The following is a 16033-nucleotide window of genomic DNA, read 5'->3' as shown; positions in this document are numbered from 1 at the left end:
ACTCAGGTGCTGCTAACTGATTTCATTAGAGATGAAATGATATAACTAAAAAAGAGACAGAACCTGTGTTTTGGTTTTTTAATTTTAAAACAGATGTTTCTTTAATTTTCCCTCCTTCCAGTGCTTGTCTCCACTGATTCACTGTAGGAATTATCTGTTTTCCTAACAAACTCAGATAATCCCACTATACCATGGAAGACTATCACTATGCCATGCAAATGGTTTTAGTAACATTCTCTAAAAAGCTATGTCAAATTATGTTGTGTGATTATTCAAGGTATTGTATGGATTATCATTTCCTTTTAGAGCAAATTAAGAGCTAGAAAGGATCCTTGGTCACTAGAGGAATCATTGGTCAAACCAAGAATTTCTTGATTTTGGGATTATTAGAAAAGCATTCATCCTTGTTTTAAAATTAATACATCCAAGCAAAACCTCATTAGAAGTTTCCAATGTTTTCTAGGATTTCACAGAACAAACTCTCCTGTTTTCAACAATTTTTCTGCGTCCTGATTTAACTACAAGTTATTTGCACATTGGAAAGATTAGCAACACCCTAAAGGTGATGTTAAGTCCTCAAATACTGCTTCAGCAGCACAAAATTTAAAGGTAGTTACACTGAATTTATGAATTGTGGTTTGGTTTTCAGGTTTGTACACAGGAAAATCTTGACCACTTATGAAATATATTAAGGTTTCATTTAATTGCTGACTGAAACATATAGCATAAAATAGTTCAAACTGTATCATTTGCTGCTGTGCACTTGCCGTTACCTTATAGGCAACCCTCTCCCCAGAACAAATAATGGCCTTTCTATCATAGAGCATTATCAATGCCAAAGGCTTGGCATGAGTAACTGAGAAATCTCTCTCACTCTCTGTTTCAACAATAAATAGAACCTCCTCCTAGATGAATACAGTGTGTTATTCACATGGTTAACATGAAGTCAGCTGATTTCTCTTTTTCTTTGGAGTGTTGCCCAGAATCTTGCACTGGCATGGTATCAGACACTTGCCCTCTAAACTGCACGAGGGTATTTTGAATAACTCGACAGTTGTTGCTCTGGTTTAAGTATCTCAGTGGTGTTTACAGTTAAGTATTCTGTTCCTCTGAATATTGGAAAATATTGTTAATCCAAGAATAACTCTTACCTCACTCACATTAGATACACTTATAGGGTCTGCTGGAGGTTCAATAAAATGTTTAAATTTTGAGGAGATAGGCCAAATTAGAGAAGGTATTAAATAGATGACTTTCTAATAGCATCACCTTCTAATTAATTTGTAAAAGATGATTTCCTGCCTTGGCCCAGAACCAATTTCTGTGGAATTTTTTGGCTGTACATACTTGAATTGTTGTAACCAGCAGCTCTGTATTAACAGGGGAGAAGCCGCAGCATTTACTTCACAGATCAGATAGTGTCTTTTAGTTGGGTGATATGTAGCGATATGCTCTCAGTAGAGATCAAGTTCTGCCATCAGTGAGAAATGGGTAACCAAAAGGTATGTCAAAGCTGAAGAGGTTTGGGCCCTAAATATAAATGGAGATTAAAAAAAAAAAAAGGCTGTATTGCTCCTTCATTCAGTTATGTCAAAAGAGATAAAAAATAATTTTTTAGTATCTCAAGAGAGTGTTACCGAAGAAGCTGGTCGAAGAAACTCTCTAAGACTCAATTTTGGAGTTTTAGAAAGCAGGCATTCTTTATTGCAGCACTGGACAGCACTGGATGCACATGGGATAGTTCCTCCTAGCGTGCACACCGTTACCTACAGCAAGCAAAGCTTATATTACTCTAATATATGCATATTCATTAAATTTCCCAGAATTGTCATACATATTCATGTAATTTCCCAGAAATTATTTACATAGTGCCCACCCTTTGGGGCATGCGCTATTAAATGGGTCGGTGGTCTTTTGGGGTCTTTGAAACCCTCTGGTGGTCATTTTCTTGGTGTCCGCTAATTGAACTCTTTCTTGAGGCATGCACAGTGTGGGTCATCTCAGGTGGTTCATCTCTTCTTCCTAGTTAGCTGGTCCTGGCAGGTTTTAATCACAAAGCTCAGCAGAACTTAAGGCTTCTTATCTATTTGTGCATACTGTTAGCAAAACTCAAGGTTTTCTTACATACCTAAAGTTTCAAAGTTGCTCAAGCAAGAATAAATTAGGCGCTACAAAAATACAATGGAGTCTTTCAACTCCAGCCTTTATTTCAAGGCATCAAGAGGAGTATAAATACCCATTATTGCACAGTAACTGATGTTGATTCTAAAAAGTGCAGTAGTATCTGTATTCCTTTCAGTTAGGAAAAAATCAAGAAAAGATTACATATTTTTATTAAATAGCTTACTTTATCCTCTGTATTGACTGTGTGGTTTTAGGCCTTATTTAACACGTGCTGTAGGAATCTCTAGTGCAGTTACCTGGGAGACAAAATGCTTTGCAATTATTAATGAGTTTACATCAGTATCTTTTTCTGTTGAGACTGTGCAATGGTCACTTAGATAAAACAAAGGCAGACCAAAGCAAAGTCATCAGTTTTCTTCCAGCTTGGGGTGCCTTGCTTCCCGACATTTGGATGCAGACTTCTTAGTGTGTTTAGCTTTATATATCTCTTGATATGTTCAAAGCTTCAGTCATTCTCAGCTGCAGTTCTTGGTACTTGTTACTTCTGCAAATCATCTCTTATTTCTCAATTCGGGAACTCCAGAAATAAGGAACTTGGGCTGTTTGGACACCTGTCAAAAGTTTGGTTTCAGTGACTTCATAGATCCACTACAGTAAGCAGCGATAGGATCTGTTTCCCAGAGTGGCAGCCTTCTGATTTCACCAGAAGAGGTGCCTGGGGTCCCTTCCCTCCTTTGCTATATGAATTTAAAAGGCCTGTACACACTCACACAAGTATCCAATACCTTTCCTGACTTAAGCCACTCCTCTATAGGCTTGCTGAGGAAAAAAAAATTAATGTAAAAGTAATGTAAACCTATTAAGTAAAAGACCCTAAGGGTTATCAAACAGTTGAAAAACTGAGTACAACAGGAGGTTAATATAAAAAATTAAGTACTGTTGCTTCCACTGTTTTCTCTGCAAAAATAAAAGTTGAAGTTGCTTATAAAAGCTGTAAGCTGCTTATTCATAAGCCACACACACCCCACACCCCCCCCCCCCCCAGTAGAAATATCTACATTGTCTTGTTCAGGTCCCTGAGGTGCTTGCTGGACAATTTTTCAGTCACTGCTGCCACTGGCAATGTCTACTTCATCTTTTGTTGTGGAGACTGTGGTTAAGCAGCTTTTGCTATATTTGCTTGCATTTGTTGTTCTTATTTATTCTAAATTGTTGTCGGGGGGTGGTAAAGGCAATAACTTTCTCAGAAAAAAAGTAGCCTATAGACAAAACACAAAAAAAGAAAAGTAAGAATGGGTCCTAATCTGGTGATGCAATGAAGCGAGAAACCTGTACCTACAGTTCTTAATTATTTTGATCTGCAGATTTTTGTGAAGCAGACTGCAGTCCCTACTTCTACAGAATTATTGTTTAATAGTATCTTTCCTTAATTTGTTAATATATTTTTTCTAGTTCACTGAATAGCTTCAGCTCCCTAAAATTCCTTGTACTCAGTCACAGAGAACTTGAAGAGGTGTCCGAGGAATTAAAATTCACAAAATCCATACTGTTTCTGTAGGCCTGGATCATACAAAGAGGTAGAGGTGCTCAGGACTGGTCTTTAGGTAGCTGGATCCGCTATATAAGCCACAGGAACATTAAGTGCCTTGGAACGGGGTGCGGCACGTTAACTGTGTGTTCTTTACAAGATATACCAGGCGCTACTGGAGATAACTCACTCTATATGCAGTACACAGCTCTGAACCTCTCCTGGAGGTAGGGGTGCAACCTCTTTTGGCAAAACCAAACGCAAGGTTCATGTCTGTGGCCTGTGAGCCCTTTTACAATGGAGTCTGTGCTTGGGAAGAGACCACAGTTCCCGCTGCTGCCTGAAACGTGACAAGCCTCAACCTTCCAGCTTAGAAGAGGAGGAAGCTCTGGGCTGTACTGGAGGCCTCCACAGCTGTTCCCGTGAAAGTTGTTCTGCCTTTCTCCCCAACTGGAGGGTGAAGCACTTGTTTCTCCTGTGAATGGGGCTGAATTCATGATCCACACATCTTTAAAATCTATAAATAATCACCAATTAAAAATACTGAAATAAACCTTGGAAGAAGGGCAAGGACCCAAACCCATTTGTTTCTCAGAGAATGCACTAACTGTCTGGCTTTCATCCTTCATGCAGGGTAGAGCAGCTTCAGCAGAAGGGTTTGAGAGTTACCCTTCTCTGTGGCAGAGCAGCCCAGAGACCGCACTGCAGGACTGCAGAAACGTGGACCTGAAGCTCCTGATAAAGAAGGTGGTGTGACTGTGTCTAGGATACCACATTCACTGTCTGCAGTTACAAGAATAACAGCACAGCTACTGGAATGAAAAGTCGTGGTAAGTGCAGGTTTATTCAAGTGACTAAAGGTAGAGCTACTGTGTCTGATGTGGCTTTTAGTATCTTTTGTGTCTGGTATGTGTTTTAGTTGACAAAAATCAGAAATGCTCTAGGGAAGCCCCTAAAATACGTGGTTTCTTCAACTGTCAGTGTAGTATTTTTGACCAGTTTTCTTGCCTCCATCATTCTGAAACTTGACACAGGCTGTGGTTTTGAACATGTCCTTTTCCTTGTTGGTTTGGGTTTGCATTTGTATTCTGTTTCCCATTCTTGCTCTATTTTATTTCAGTGTAAGGGGAATTACAGTTTTTTTTGTCACATGCTCCAATGCACCAGTATACACAGGGGTTTTTTTGTCACATGCTCCAATGTACCAGTGTACTGGACTAGTTATATGAAGTCAAGTGGTAATGACAGAAAGAATATTAATTTCTTTTCTTTTTCTTTCTTCCCCTTTTTTTTTTCAATTGCTCTCAGCTATAGAAAAATGACAAGTCCTTCTGTTAACAAGACTAATACTGTTGTTCGCTGTCTGTCCCAAAACTACTGCTAAGAGATCTGCGCATTTGTGCTCACAGACTTCTTGAAAACCAAGGGAAGGAATAACAGCTTTTCTCAGTCTTTTCCTCTGTCTGTAGGCCCGGCAGCAGCTGGATGTTGCTGCAGGTTCTGGTGCTCATGGCATGCTTGCAGAGCATGCAGCTGCAGCCAACTGCTGGTGAAAACACTTCACCCTCCACCCTTGGCTTCCTGATGAAATACCTTGTGCTAGTAAAAATGGTGTAGTAAGACAACAGCACACTTATAAATCCGCAGTGCTTTAGCAAAATATTGCTAAACCAGCAATATTTTGTTAATTTTCAGTTGTTTCAGGGTCCAGCATGTACTGTAGCACAATCATTCTAGTGCCAGTGAAAGTAATGAATCACTGGTATTCAGGTGAGGAAGAAAGTAATGGAATTCATAGTTTAAATGTGGGCCTATCGACACAAAGATAGTTTAGAAAATATTTGATACCTTGCTACTGAAAACAGCTTCATGTCTTTGTCTTCATATATCTGCCTAATTCTCCACAGAGAGCTTTGTGGTGGCTGTGTCCTCTTGCCACAACAATGAATCTGGACTGCACGAGCTAGGCTGGCAAATTGATGTTGTTATGTTGTTACTATTATTTATGTTACTGAGCTAAAAATGCAAGGGCTATGAGTTTTTAAATGCTAATATTTTAGAGAAACATAAGAATTCCATTGAATGTTTATGGCAGACTGGCAGCAAACTTGGATATCCCAGCCTAATAAAAGTAGAAGCCAAGGTAATTTCTGGAGGAATGCCTTTTGAAGTTAGTCTGTCAGGATTTTGCAAAGCAGTTATCTAAACACGTCTTTGGTTCAGCCTGCCTTGCTCTGTCAGCCTTCTGAGAATGCTTGTCCAAAGTTCTGTGAGATTCTGAATGACCACAAATATTTGAGGCCCTGATCTTTCTTTGCACCTACTAGACTGGAAATTCCCAACCTTCTGAGTTCCTAACCTCAACTGAGAAAAATTATGTTCTGGGGAAGCTGCCAGTATGACCAGCAGCATTACCCTGGGCTCTATGCCATGTCTCACCTGCAGTGTTCATGCTGCACTACTGAGGCTCATCATAGTGTTTGGGAAGCAATGTGGTAGGTGATACTAGAATTGTAGGCGCGGAAGGATGCTGAAGGACTTTTTTGCATCAACGGAAGCACAGCTAGTTTCTGAGGTGAGGAAGCAGGGAAAAGATTTGATCAGACAGTTTTAAAAACAAGCTCTGGGGACAAAAAACCAACTCCGCAATCTAAAAGACAAACCTTTTATGTTCAAAACATTTTCCATAATACCACAGCTTTACTTTCCTACAGGAAGTAATTTTCATAATAGACGTAAAAGATTTTACATTAAGAGCTGTCAACCTTGGCAGAATTACTTAGGAAATCCTGTGTGAGTGTGTATGCACAACAAAAACCACAACATTGCTAACCAAAGTCTCCATTCTAAGATTTACTCAAAGTTCCTTTGCAGTCCAGCTTCGCAAAATGTAACAAAGTTAGGGGATAGGGTGGTAATCAGATGTTCATTGAGGGCAGCATTCTGTAATGCTCATGGACATTGCTGCAAAGTCTCTATTGATTTCAGTAGATACTGTATTCTGAATGGACTGTACTTCCTTGAAAATTCCTTTCATGTAGTCTGAGCTGTTGGCTCTATCTTCGAGCTCTGGTTTTCCGGTCAGCTAGTGTCTTTGGCCTCTCTGGTCATAAATTGGATTCAATATCATAATTCTTGTTTGGGATTCCTTCTATCCAGGCTGAATAGCTTTGACGTACTGCTGGTTGAGCAATTTTTCATAGACTGGAAAGTCTATTTAACAGATTTCCCTACTTTCCGGTTGTAATGACTCAAGCCTGTATAATATCTAGGCATCAGCATTTCACTACTTTGCTTCACAGATGAATGTATGTATTCAACAGCACAACCGCCCTTCCTGTTTTAAGGATTCTCTTTAACTGACACACAGCTTATGTGGATAAGAGTGATGTTTCATAGCAGCTGCATCTCTTTTTAAGGATCGTCACCGTAGTCTTCATCTCAAAGTCCAAAGGAAAAGACATGCCTTAGCTATAGAAAGTGCTAAACAATAGCAACATGAGAAGCAACAAATAGTAAAAATGTACAGCCTGACTTAGTTCTCTTTTTCACACACATTGTTTATGCTATGATACATTTTAAAGAGGAAAGTTAGTTAAAAAGGAGAACTTGTGCTTTTGATTTCTCTGCATTGAGGGGAAGTATCACTTCTAAGTAAATATGATGCTGCCTAAAGTCTGCAGCTAATTTTGAAATCCAAATAATCCTAGTAAAGTCTTAGCAATTTTTCCTAGGGACAGTGAAGCAGCTGAAAGTGTACCAGTGTAGGCCAGGTTACGTCCTTCAGTACCTGGCATCTGGGTTTGTCATGAGCCTTAGCAGGTTTTATCTAGTGTCAAGATAGTAAAAGATTTTTTTTATTTATAAAAATGCAAAACCAAAAGCAGAAATAGAAACAACATTTAATTATTTTCTCAAAATTGCAAATTAGGACTGTAGCAGCACTAGAACTTGAATCAAGTTTTCAAAGCTTAAGCCACTGTAGTCCCCTTTCCCTTATTTTGGGCTTAGCTACAAGTTAATCAGTTTTGAGGTCAAAGCCAGAGTACTTCTAGCACATTAGTCCTTGGTATGTTTGCCTATAGCCCACTGGGGACAGCTGTATAGAAACCACGCTTCCTCCCAGATGATAATCCTGCAGATCTTTTTGGAAAACTCCTCAGGAATCCTTAAAACATGTGGGAGGAGTAAAACAGGAATCAACTTGAAATATTTATATCTTAACACCCATGCAAAGATAATCCCACTTTTGATCTGTCTCAAATCTAGACATAACAGAAGAAACAATATTGTATTTGGGTTGAAAAGCCTATAATCTCCTATTCATGGTGAACTTTGCCTCAGCACATGTGCAGGTGGAAATTGCTTAAGGTGTGAAACATTTGCAGAAATCTGCTTTTCTCATGTGGCAATGATGATATATCACAAGGTATTTGCTCACTTGTTTGTCTGCTTCTGGAGGGAACTCTCCTATGGAGGGGAGTTCTTTGCCCACAAAAAGAAATCTACCATTCCCACACTATTATATCCCCTCACAGTCAAACACACTCATGCCCTGGAGCATTGAGCAAGGCTTTCTGTATCTGGCTTTTGCAGAACTAAGGTGCAGCAGGTCAATGGGTTGCAGAGACTGGCTGAAGAATACAGTTTAAATTGAATTTCTTTTAATACACAGCTTCTCATGTGGCTTGAACTTTTCACCTCCCGTCAAGAAGGAGACTTCTTGGTCAGGAGAACTGCTGCCTAGAGGGGCCTTGAATGTGACTGATGATGCTGAGAAAGGTTTCTGAAAACCTCCCTGGCCAAATAATGGAGACAATACCTTTTTTTTTTTTTTCCCAATCTGTTGAACCCATTCAGGAGCACACTGATTGCAGGAGAAGCTGAGATTGAGACAGTCTCTCTTCCCCAAGCTTTGGTAAACTCATTCAGATTTGCTGTGATAGCAAGCGGTTCCCAACTTTCTGCAAGGCAAACCTCTAGCTGCCTTCAGCATGTGTTCTGCTCCACAAGATGGTAAAGTACAAGTGGAAGCATCTTATTCAGTGCAGTTTTATGTTGATAAAACTAAGGGAAAGAGTCCTTTTCATGTGATACCCCAGGACCAATGCTACTCTGAATGAGTTGGAGCTTATTCCTACCCATACTTCAACAAAACTAATGTGAATCAATGTAGGCAGCAACTTTAAATGAAATACATTTAAAAGACAAATTCTGAGTGAGATAAGAATATGCATGAAAGATGCAAGAGATTTACTTTTCCATAAGAAAAATAAATTAGTCTGCTTTTCTCAGTTGCCATTTATATAGTTACGGTAAAACTTGTTACCTACCTGCACTGCAAGTCAAAATCATACTAGTGGATGAGATAGCTTATTTTCCCGATGTTTCACATTCACTTCGTGGTTTTGAACATAAACATGAATGTTTGCAAAAAGCAGCAAATTCTTGTTATTCTACAAAGATATTTTGGATCTTAACCAGAATTTGCAGTAGTGTACTTACAAGTTATATAAAGATTTAGCAAGTTCCTCTCAGTGCATTGTTTCTTACCAGGCGGAATTATTGCTCCACTTTCAAATGTGTTTGACGGTGAAAAGAAATCATGGCAATATTCAAGGTAGTAAAACCTAGTCGCAAATAAAGAGAAAATTATTTAGATTATATTTGAATACTTATCCCATATTCAGCCTACAGACTTGTTTAGGCAGCCATGTAGCAAACTGGATTTTAAAGATCCCATCTGTAAGCCCCCAGACAGCTCTAGAAATTTTGCCCCAGTATTTATTTCAAGGTTGTAGGTTCTGCTACAACAATCAGGTCTCTAAAAACAAAGTGGGAAAAAAACTATAGTGTAAACTGAATTGTTAGTAGTTGGTAACTTTATTTAGCCACTGCCATCTTTATAACACTGTTGCTTCTGTTCTAAAACACTGAAGTACTCTTCCCCAAACACTAACAATGCCTGAACAAAAGCCACTGCAAAACATCGTACAGATCATTAAGTGGAAAATTTTAAATAGGCATAAGGAAAATAAATCAGCATTAGGAAGCACTGGATAGAATCTGTTTAATTCTAGGTATTCATTTTAATATATTTAGGCCTCATAAAACACATTTGCATGATCAAAGATCTGTAAATGTAAAACATTGACTTTAAAAAGTTGTATAGATAAGAAAAGCCGTTTCATTTACAGTATTTTTTATATCTCAGCAAAATCGGTAGTTTACTTTGCATCTTTAACAAAATCGTTGTTAGTAGATATAGCTACTATGAATAAGAACCATTTTAATAGACTCTAGTTAACCTAGCTCATAAATTATATACTTTATTTTTGCTTACAACATGACTGATGTTCACAGGTAGCTCAGAGGTGCTTATGTTAAACACATTAATGTTGTAGTAACTAATGACATTCTCCCTTTTGATGTTGGTTTTGTAGCTTTATTCTGTGTTGTGCAGGCAGTCACAATGTACAAGACTGGTTAATAATCTTTGCACTTTTAACAAGAAAAAAAAATACTCTACTTGTAGATATACATTTTACTGATCTGATCAAGATAATTTGCTGCATTCTTTTACTCTGCTCTTACTGAAAACTTTGGGTTTTTTCTTTTCAAAGTTATCCAGTCTGAAGGCACCCATTCTTTATTTTACTCCCCGTTAGAAAATGTTCTTATGACAAAGGTAAGACACTATCGATTGCATTTAGAAGTCTTTGAAGTGCCCTAATTAGACATTGCCTAGTCTTGACCTCTACAACAGAAGAGCAAGAAATGACTCCAGAAGGCAATATTAAAAAACACTTCTTAATAGTTTTGAGCTAAATTGAGGGCTCAGGTTGTAGTAGGTTTGGAGCTGTATTTAACATTGTGTTTGGTGGTATGGAAGATCTGCTACTTGTTTAAACTGGGGACTTGAAAACTCTTCCGTTTAAGCAATTTAACTTAAATTGTCTGCCCTTTGGAATAGAAGTATGATAACTTTGAATAAGATTATATGGAAGTCATGCCCAACTTGTTTCCTAGTTATTTTTCTTCCTAATAACTTCAGATATGGCAGAAACCAGAAACAGATTTGTGACATTTTTTTACCCCCCAGTTTTTACTCTAGTTCTAACCCATTTGACTTTTGTGAAAGCAGAATTTATTCACAACCTAATCTCTAATCTTACATTGGAGTCTCCGAGTTTTAAACCTATCCCTCTTGCAGAGGATGGGTTTTGTGCTGAAGCTTTTGGTACTGGTCTGATTCAGCAATAACCTTGCTGGGCCCACTAATGGGCCCACACTCCACCTTGGCCAGCAGACAAAGATCCACCTATAGCAATCCTTCTTTAATGGGATAAATTTTTTAAAAATTATTTTTTCAGGTGACCACGTTGCTGATTGGAAAATTGTGTTTTATGAATGCTTAGAAGAATTGTGCTGTTGTGTCATTTCATCAAGAAGTTATTTGTTGTTGGAAATGTTATTTCAAGGCTTAATCAAATGAGGAAATACCTCTGCTATTGCAGGCCAAAGTCTCTTAACGTTTGGAGTTTTTTTCCACTTCATCTCTTTGATGCTGGGTGTATTTTTTTTATTTTACAGAAACAGTTCAGATTTTGCTCAGACCTCCTTCAAATGTCTTCAGATGCAGGTATGAATCTCTTTAAGGAGATCCTGCCTAGAGTAAGGAAGATTTTTTCAACTGCTACAGCGTCTGATGACCACGCATTGCTTAACCTCATGCTGAAAGAAGATGTGATATCCAAGGAGTACCATCAAGCCTTGCTCCGTGAAAAAGACGGAGAGGACCTTGCAAGGAAGATACCTCTGACATTTGTGGAAAAATGGGACCTGTACTTGAACGCATTGATTCCCCTCTGTTCTTTAAACCTCTGTGGCAGTAAGCCTCAAAACATGACAGATAATGAGTCATCAGGAAGCAAGTACATTTCTGGTAATTCAGCTTTGTTTTTCTTTTTTGCTTTGTTAAAGATTTACTTTTGTTTATTGCATTTTGAGATTGCATTTTGGCACATTGCATAGTACATCAGTGGAGAGCAGGTAGGGAAGAGAAGAGAGTGGAATGTCATGCAAGAGCAGCTAAAAAGAGACCCACCCATTCAGGGTAGCTACCGGATACCCATTTTCATAGCCAGGCCGTAATAAAACTTGTTCTTTGCCACCTTTTGCAGAACCAGAAATGCAAAGTAGATTAAAGAGACCATGGTAAGTAAGGTCAGTTTTTCTCAACTGACATACCAGCCATTGATAGTCTGAGTAGCATTTGCTCATGGCACATGCTGGCAACTCATGCAGGGAAATCTTATCTTTTTCAATCATATATGGGAGGAATGCTCTCCACTTTAAATTCCAGATGTCTATAAGCAACAAAATTGCACTGTCTACAAAAGACTGCTGCAGATTTAAGGAAGGGAGGTACTTAATGACTTATGAGGCTGGATTCAAGAGTTTCGAGGTTTTTAGTGGGCAGCCAGGGAGATAAAAATGCAGACACCTTATAATTCTGAGGCAGTAAACTCATTTTTTAGTCTGACCCACCAGAGGATTAATGTATATGTTGGAGAACAGGGATAGCTCTGGGACAATCCTAACATTGTCCATCTTATGTAAATGACAGAACCCCAGCATTAACTATAGCATTCAGAATTACTTTTACAAAACCAAGCAACTGTAAAAGGAAAGTGAAAGAATACTTAGTAGAATATTGGGGTAATCCTGCAAAACTGATGGAAGGACCTTGGGCTGCAACATAATGAGGGGTATAAATTTTTTCCTCTCCTAAAATACAGTATTGGACATCACTTCTCAAGCCATGGATGAAAGTACAAGAGGAAATGCTGGGGGAAAAAAACTTAAGATAGTTCATGAGATGGCAAAATACTGACCTGGAAGATTTTACCTCTATTATTACACACATTCAAATTAATGTCAAGAATTCATATTTTAAACGTAGAATATCATAGCAAGTGGCCTAGTGTCACTTATGCTGGGATAGTCTGGTTTCTACTTTTAATTAAATCCCTGAAGTGCTTGGAAAGATATCTGCTCCTTCTCATTTTTGTAACGGTAGCACCTAAAATCTCCATTCAAAGATCTTGATCCCGTCATGCCTGGCTCTGTATCTCTGTCACAAAGCCTGCATTTATTTGAGACATGACAGAGGGAAGCTGAAGTGCATCAGAAGCAGCATTAGTCTTCATCCATCACATGTTCAACCATTGTCACTGTTCTCTAGATTTTGTAGTAGAGATAGGCTTAAAAAAAGTGGTTTCAAAGACATTAGTTCACCAGGAAATTACTCAAATTGTATTAGAGACTTCAGCTTCCTATGAAGCAAATTATTTTCTGACTTTCTTTTTGAAATTTGTTAATTTTTCAGCCTTATGTTCAATCACTGTTTCACTCTGAAGAAGCCTTGCAAAGAAAACTCTGGTCAGGAACAGATTGATATCAGCAGGTTTCTCACTGATTACTTACTAGTTTTGCAACTCTTTCTTCTACCACAAAATAGATCTTTACAATTCCTGGACAAAAAAGTCCCAGCTTTCCCCCTCTTGCAAAGGGCACTATTGACATCCGTTTTGCAGTGCTTCCAATACTAATCAATATGTTCTGTTCCCTCCTTTTGCAGTAGGGCAGTGTATCAGCAAACATTGAAGCAAAGAAGCTGATGGTCACCTGAGAAGCTTAGGCAGTTCACAGCTGTCTCACAGCCTCTTGTTTTCCAGTCTGCTTTTCCCCTCTGTCTCTAAGACCCTCTTTATAGACTAGTCCACTAGATGAACCACTACTCTGATTTGCTCCAGCGATTTCTTTCTGCTGTTTCTAAGCACCTATGGGTATTGTGCAAAAAAGTGGACAACCGGTCTTTGCTGCGGTTATGAACTGGAATCACAGTAAACAGCTGAACTCTTCTGTTCCCCAAACTTTCGTTCTTGAAGTATGTAGATCACCTCATGGGATTACAGCCTCAGAAGCTGGTAAACAAATCTGCCCACACGGCTAGCATAGGAGCTTAATAACTTGTGGGGTTGTGCTGCAGGTTAGAAAATAAGGCTAACAAATAACCCTCTTAAATTTTGTAGGGATTTCTCATGCAGGATTGTATTATTGTCTATCAAAACAGAGCACTAAAATACAGAATCTGTATTTGTGCAGCCTTTTATTATTTTCTGCTCTGAATGCTGTTATACCGAGAAGTTGCTTTTCTTCTTGTGTAGAGGAATTCCAAGAACACAGCTGCCTGGCTGGTTAGAGAGCCTGAAGAGGCTAGTGCCCTGTATCTCAGGCTGGGCCTTGTATCTCTGTAAATACTGGGAACAGATCAGCGACTCCCAGGAAGGAAGCAGCTTTATTTCTTCCCAGTGAGCATGTTCCCATGGAACCTGGTGGAAGTGGATCTCCTCTGCAAGGGGAAAAGGCTTACACAGGTCAGCAGCTGCTTTGCTTATAGGACCTGCTACCTTGTGCAGAAGCAGTTTGTTACCAAGCAACTGATTAAAAACTTGCCTTACTGAAGCAGCAAGTCCTGGATGTTGTTGACTTCATCAAATCCCACTTCCTTCCTTTCCCCTTCAGACTCTGGTGGAACTTTTGTTATAAGCTATAGCCAATGGAATAATACTACAAAAAGTATTTGCTCGCTTGAGAATATATTCTCTTTCATAATTAATTTCTAATTTCTGTAGGTCTGTGCATGATAAAGAATAGAAAAATAGGCAAATAAGCTTGCAGAGCCACACAGAAGCAGCTATAGGCATCATGACAGGAATACTCATAAAGTTGTTTTTCAAAAGGTTGTTTGTCTTATGCCAGGTAGGCACTGGCAGGGTAAGCAATGATTAGATGAATAAACGTTCCATCAGATGCTGCTACAAGCAAACACTGAACACCATGTGTAAGCCAGACAAGATTTACAAGCTCCTGTTTCATAGAACATCCTACTTGTCTTTTTGGGCCAATGGCAAGAGACATTTGCACAAGATACCAAACTAATTTTGTATTGGTAGAGTGTGTGAACATGTGAAAGAAGTACTTTCACTTCTGTTACACCAAATGGAGCTGCAAGGTAAGTGTCTGCATGCTGCTTGCTTTATTCTTACTGATGGACTGTTTAACAGCATGTCTTTGGGTCAGATTTGAACTGGAATAAAAAAGGGGAGGAAGAATTCTGGGGAGCACCGGAAATTTTTACCGCTAGCTGTCATCCAGTTTTGGTTTCCAGCTGAATAAGTCCATCCGTTCCTAACTAGTGACAAGTGCAAGCTCGTCTTAGTGGTGACAAGTGACCAGTAAGGGTAACAGTGCTTATTATACAGGGGTTGCTAGAAGGCAGGTTCCTGTTAATTTTCCTCCTTGGAATTCCCCCAGAGCCTTTAACTTTTCTGCAGTGACTGGTCTGGCTCATTTCCTCCTTTCTGCTGTCACTTTCTATAAGCCCTGGACAGTGATAGCAGCTCTCGTCATTTTTTGGTACTGAATCCAGAGTGAAAGAACAGGAACTGTCCAGTTTTTCCTCAGCTCTAAGGTCAGTTTTTCCTCAGCTCTTGAATGCAGTGCTTTTGTTATGGTAAATTCATCTTTTTTGTAGATATTGGTAACTACAGTGTGTCCGTATCTGGACTTGTATTGCTTGAAATATTAGTAAGATGAAGTCTGAGTGTGGGTGAAATTTTGGAGAATTTTTAGCAATTTTGTTTTGTGGCTAACCCTGTTACGTGCTCAAAAGGTTCCTGTAGTTTTTTTCAGACTTTTTTAAGAACGTACTTGTTTTTTTTATAAATGTTGCTCTTATAGAAAGTGAAACTGAGGATCATTGGAAGAAACTGGCTTACTCACGGATCTGGCAAGACAACCTAGAGCTTTACTTTCCCATTTGGGAGGGCTGAGATTCTGCCCTGAATCTCTGAATGTCTCTCTGAATGTCTCTCCTGAAGTCTCTGAATGCAAATGTACTTTTTCTGCCAAAAAAGCTTATAGGCAAGGTGTCTGCTGTGCTGCTTTATTTCATCTTACTGCTGGGATGGGAGAGCTGGGCACAGCTGTGACATAGGAGGCGATACTGGATATGAAAAGGCAAATTCTGCTCTCAAATCACAACTCTGACACCTGCAGGACAGTATGTTATTAGTCTGCCTGAACTCTGCTGTCTCCAGCGCAAGGCTAGTAACATTTGTTTTATCTGTTGTGCTGGTCACTATACAGCTAAGTTCATTGAAAGGCAGAAGCTCCTTTTACCTCATACTTATACTTTTTCTAACTTCTTTAAACTCATCTCTAAGGGAGACAAAACAGAATGTGGCAGGATATAGAGCAGCTGTTTTTCCAGCATCACCTCTGTTCTTCCTTTTCAGACTATAAAGCCCATAG

General features: G+C 39.0%; 1 protein-coding gene across 6 annotated transcripts in view; it reads left to right on the top strand.

Moving 5' to 3' along the window:
• The first annotated feature begins 750 nt into the window (after nucleotides 1-750).
• Nucleotides 751-16033, top strand: part of CIITA (class II major histocompatibility complex transactivator) — a 44885-nt gene continuing 29602 nt past the window's right edge. Inside the window, exons 1-4 of one of the 6 annotated variants that reach the window (XM_041120060.1) lie at nucleotides 751-1091; nucleotides 4286-4482; nucleotides 10276-10340; nucleotides 11246-11597. In XM_041120060.1, the coding sequence (XP_040975994.1) occupies nucleotides 4470-4482; nucleotides 10276-10340; nucleotides 11246-11597 (430 nt within the window). In that variant the 5' untranslated portion in view covers nucleotides 751-1091; nucleotides 4286-4469. Of the gene's footprint in view, nucleotides 1092-4285; nucleotides 4483-10275; nucleotides 10341-11245; nucleotides 11598-14101; nucleotides 14733-14762; nucleotides 15192-15475; nucleotides 15616-16033 lie in introns of those variants that run through there. The other 5 variants (XM_041120062.1, XM_041120061.1, XM_030002232.2 and 2 more) reach the window with 5 other exon arrangements.

The sequence above is a fragment of the Aquila chrysaetos genome, chromosome 25, assembly GCF_900496995.4.
Source record: "Aquila chrysaetos chrysaetos chromosome 25, bAquChr1.4, whole genome shotgun sequence".
Taxonomy (NCBI): Eukaryota; Metazoa; Chordata; class Aves; order Accipitriformes; family Accipitridae; genus Aquila; species Aquila chrysaetos.
This window is presented reverse-complemented; position numbering and strand designations above follow the sequence as displayed.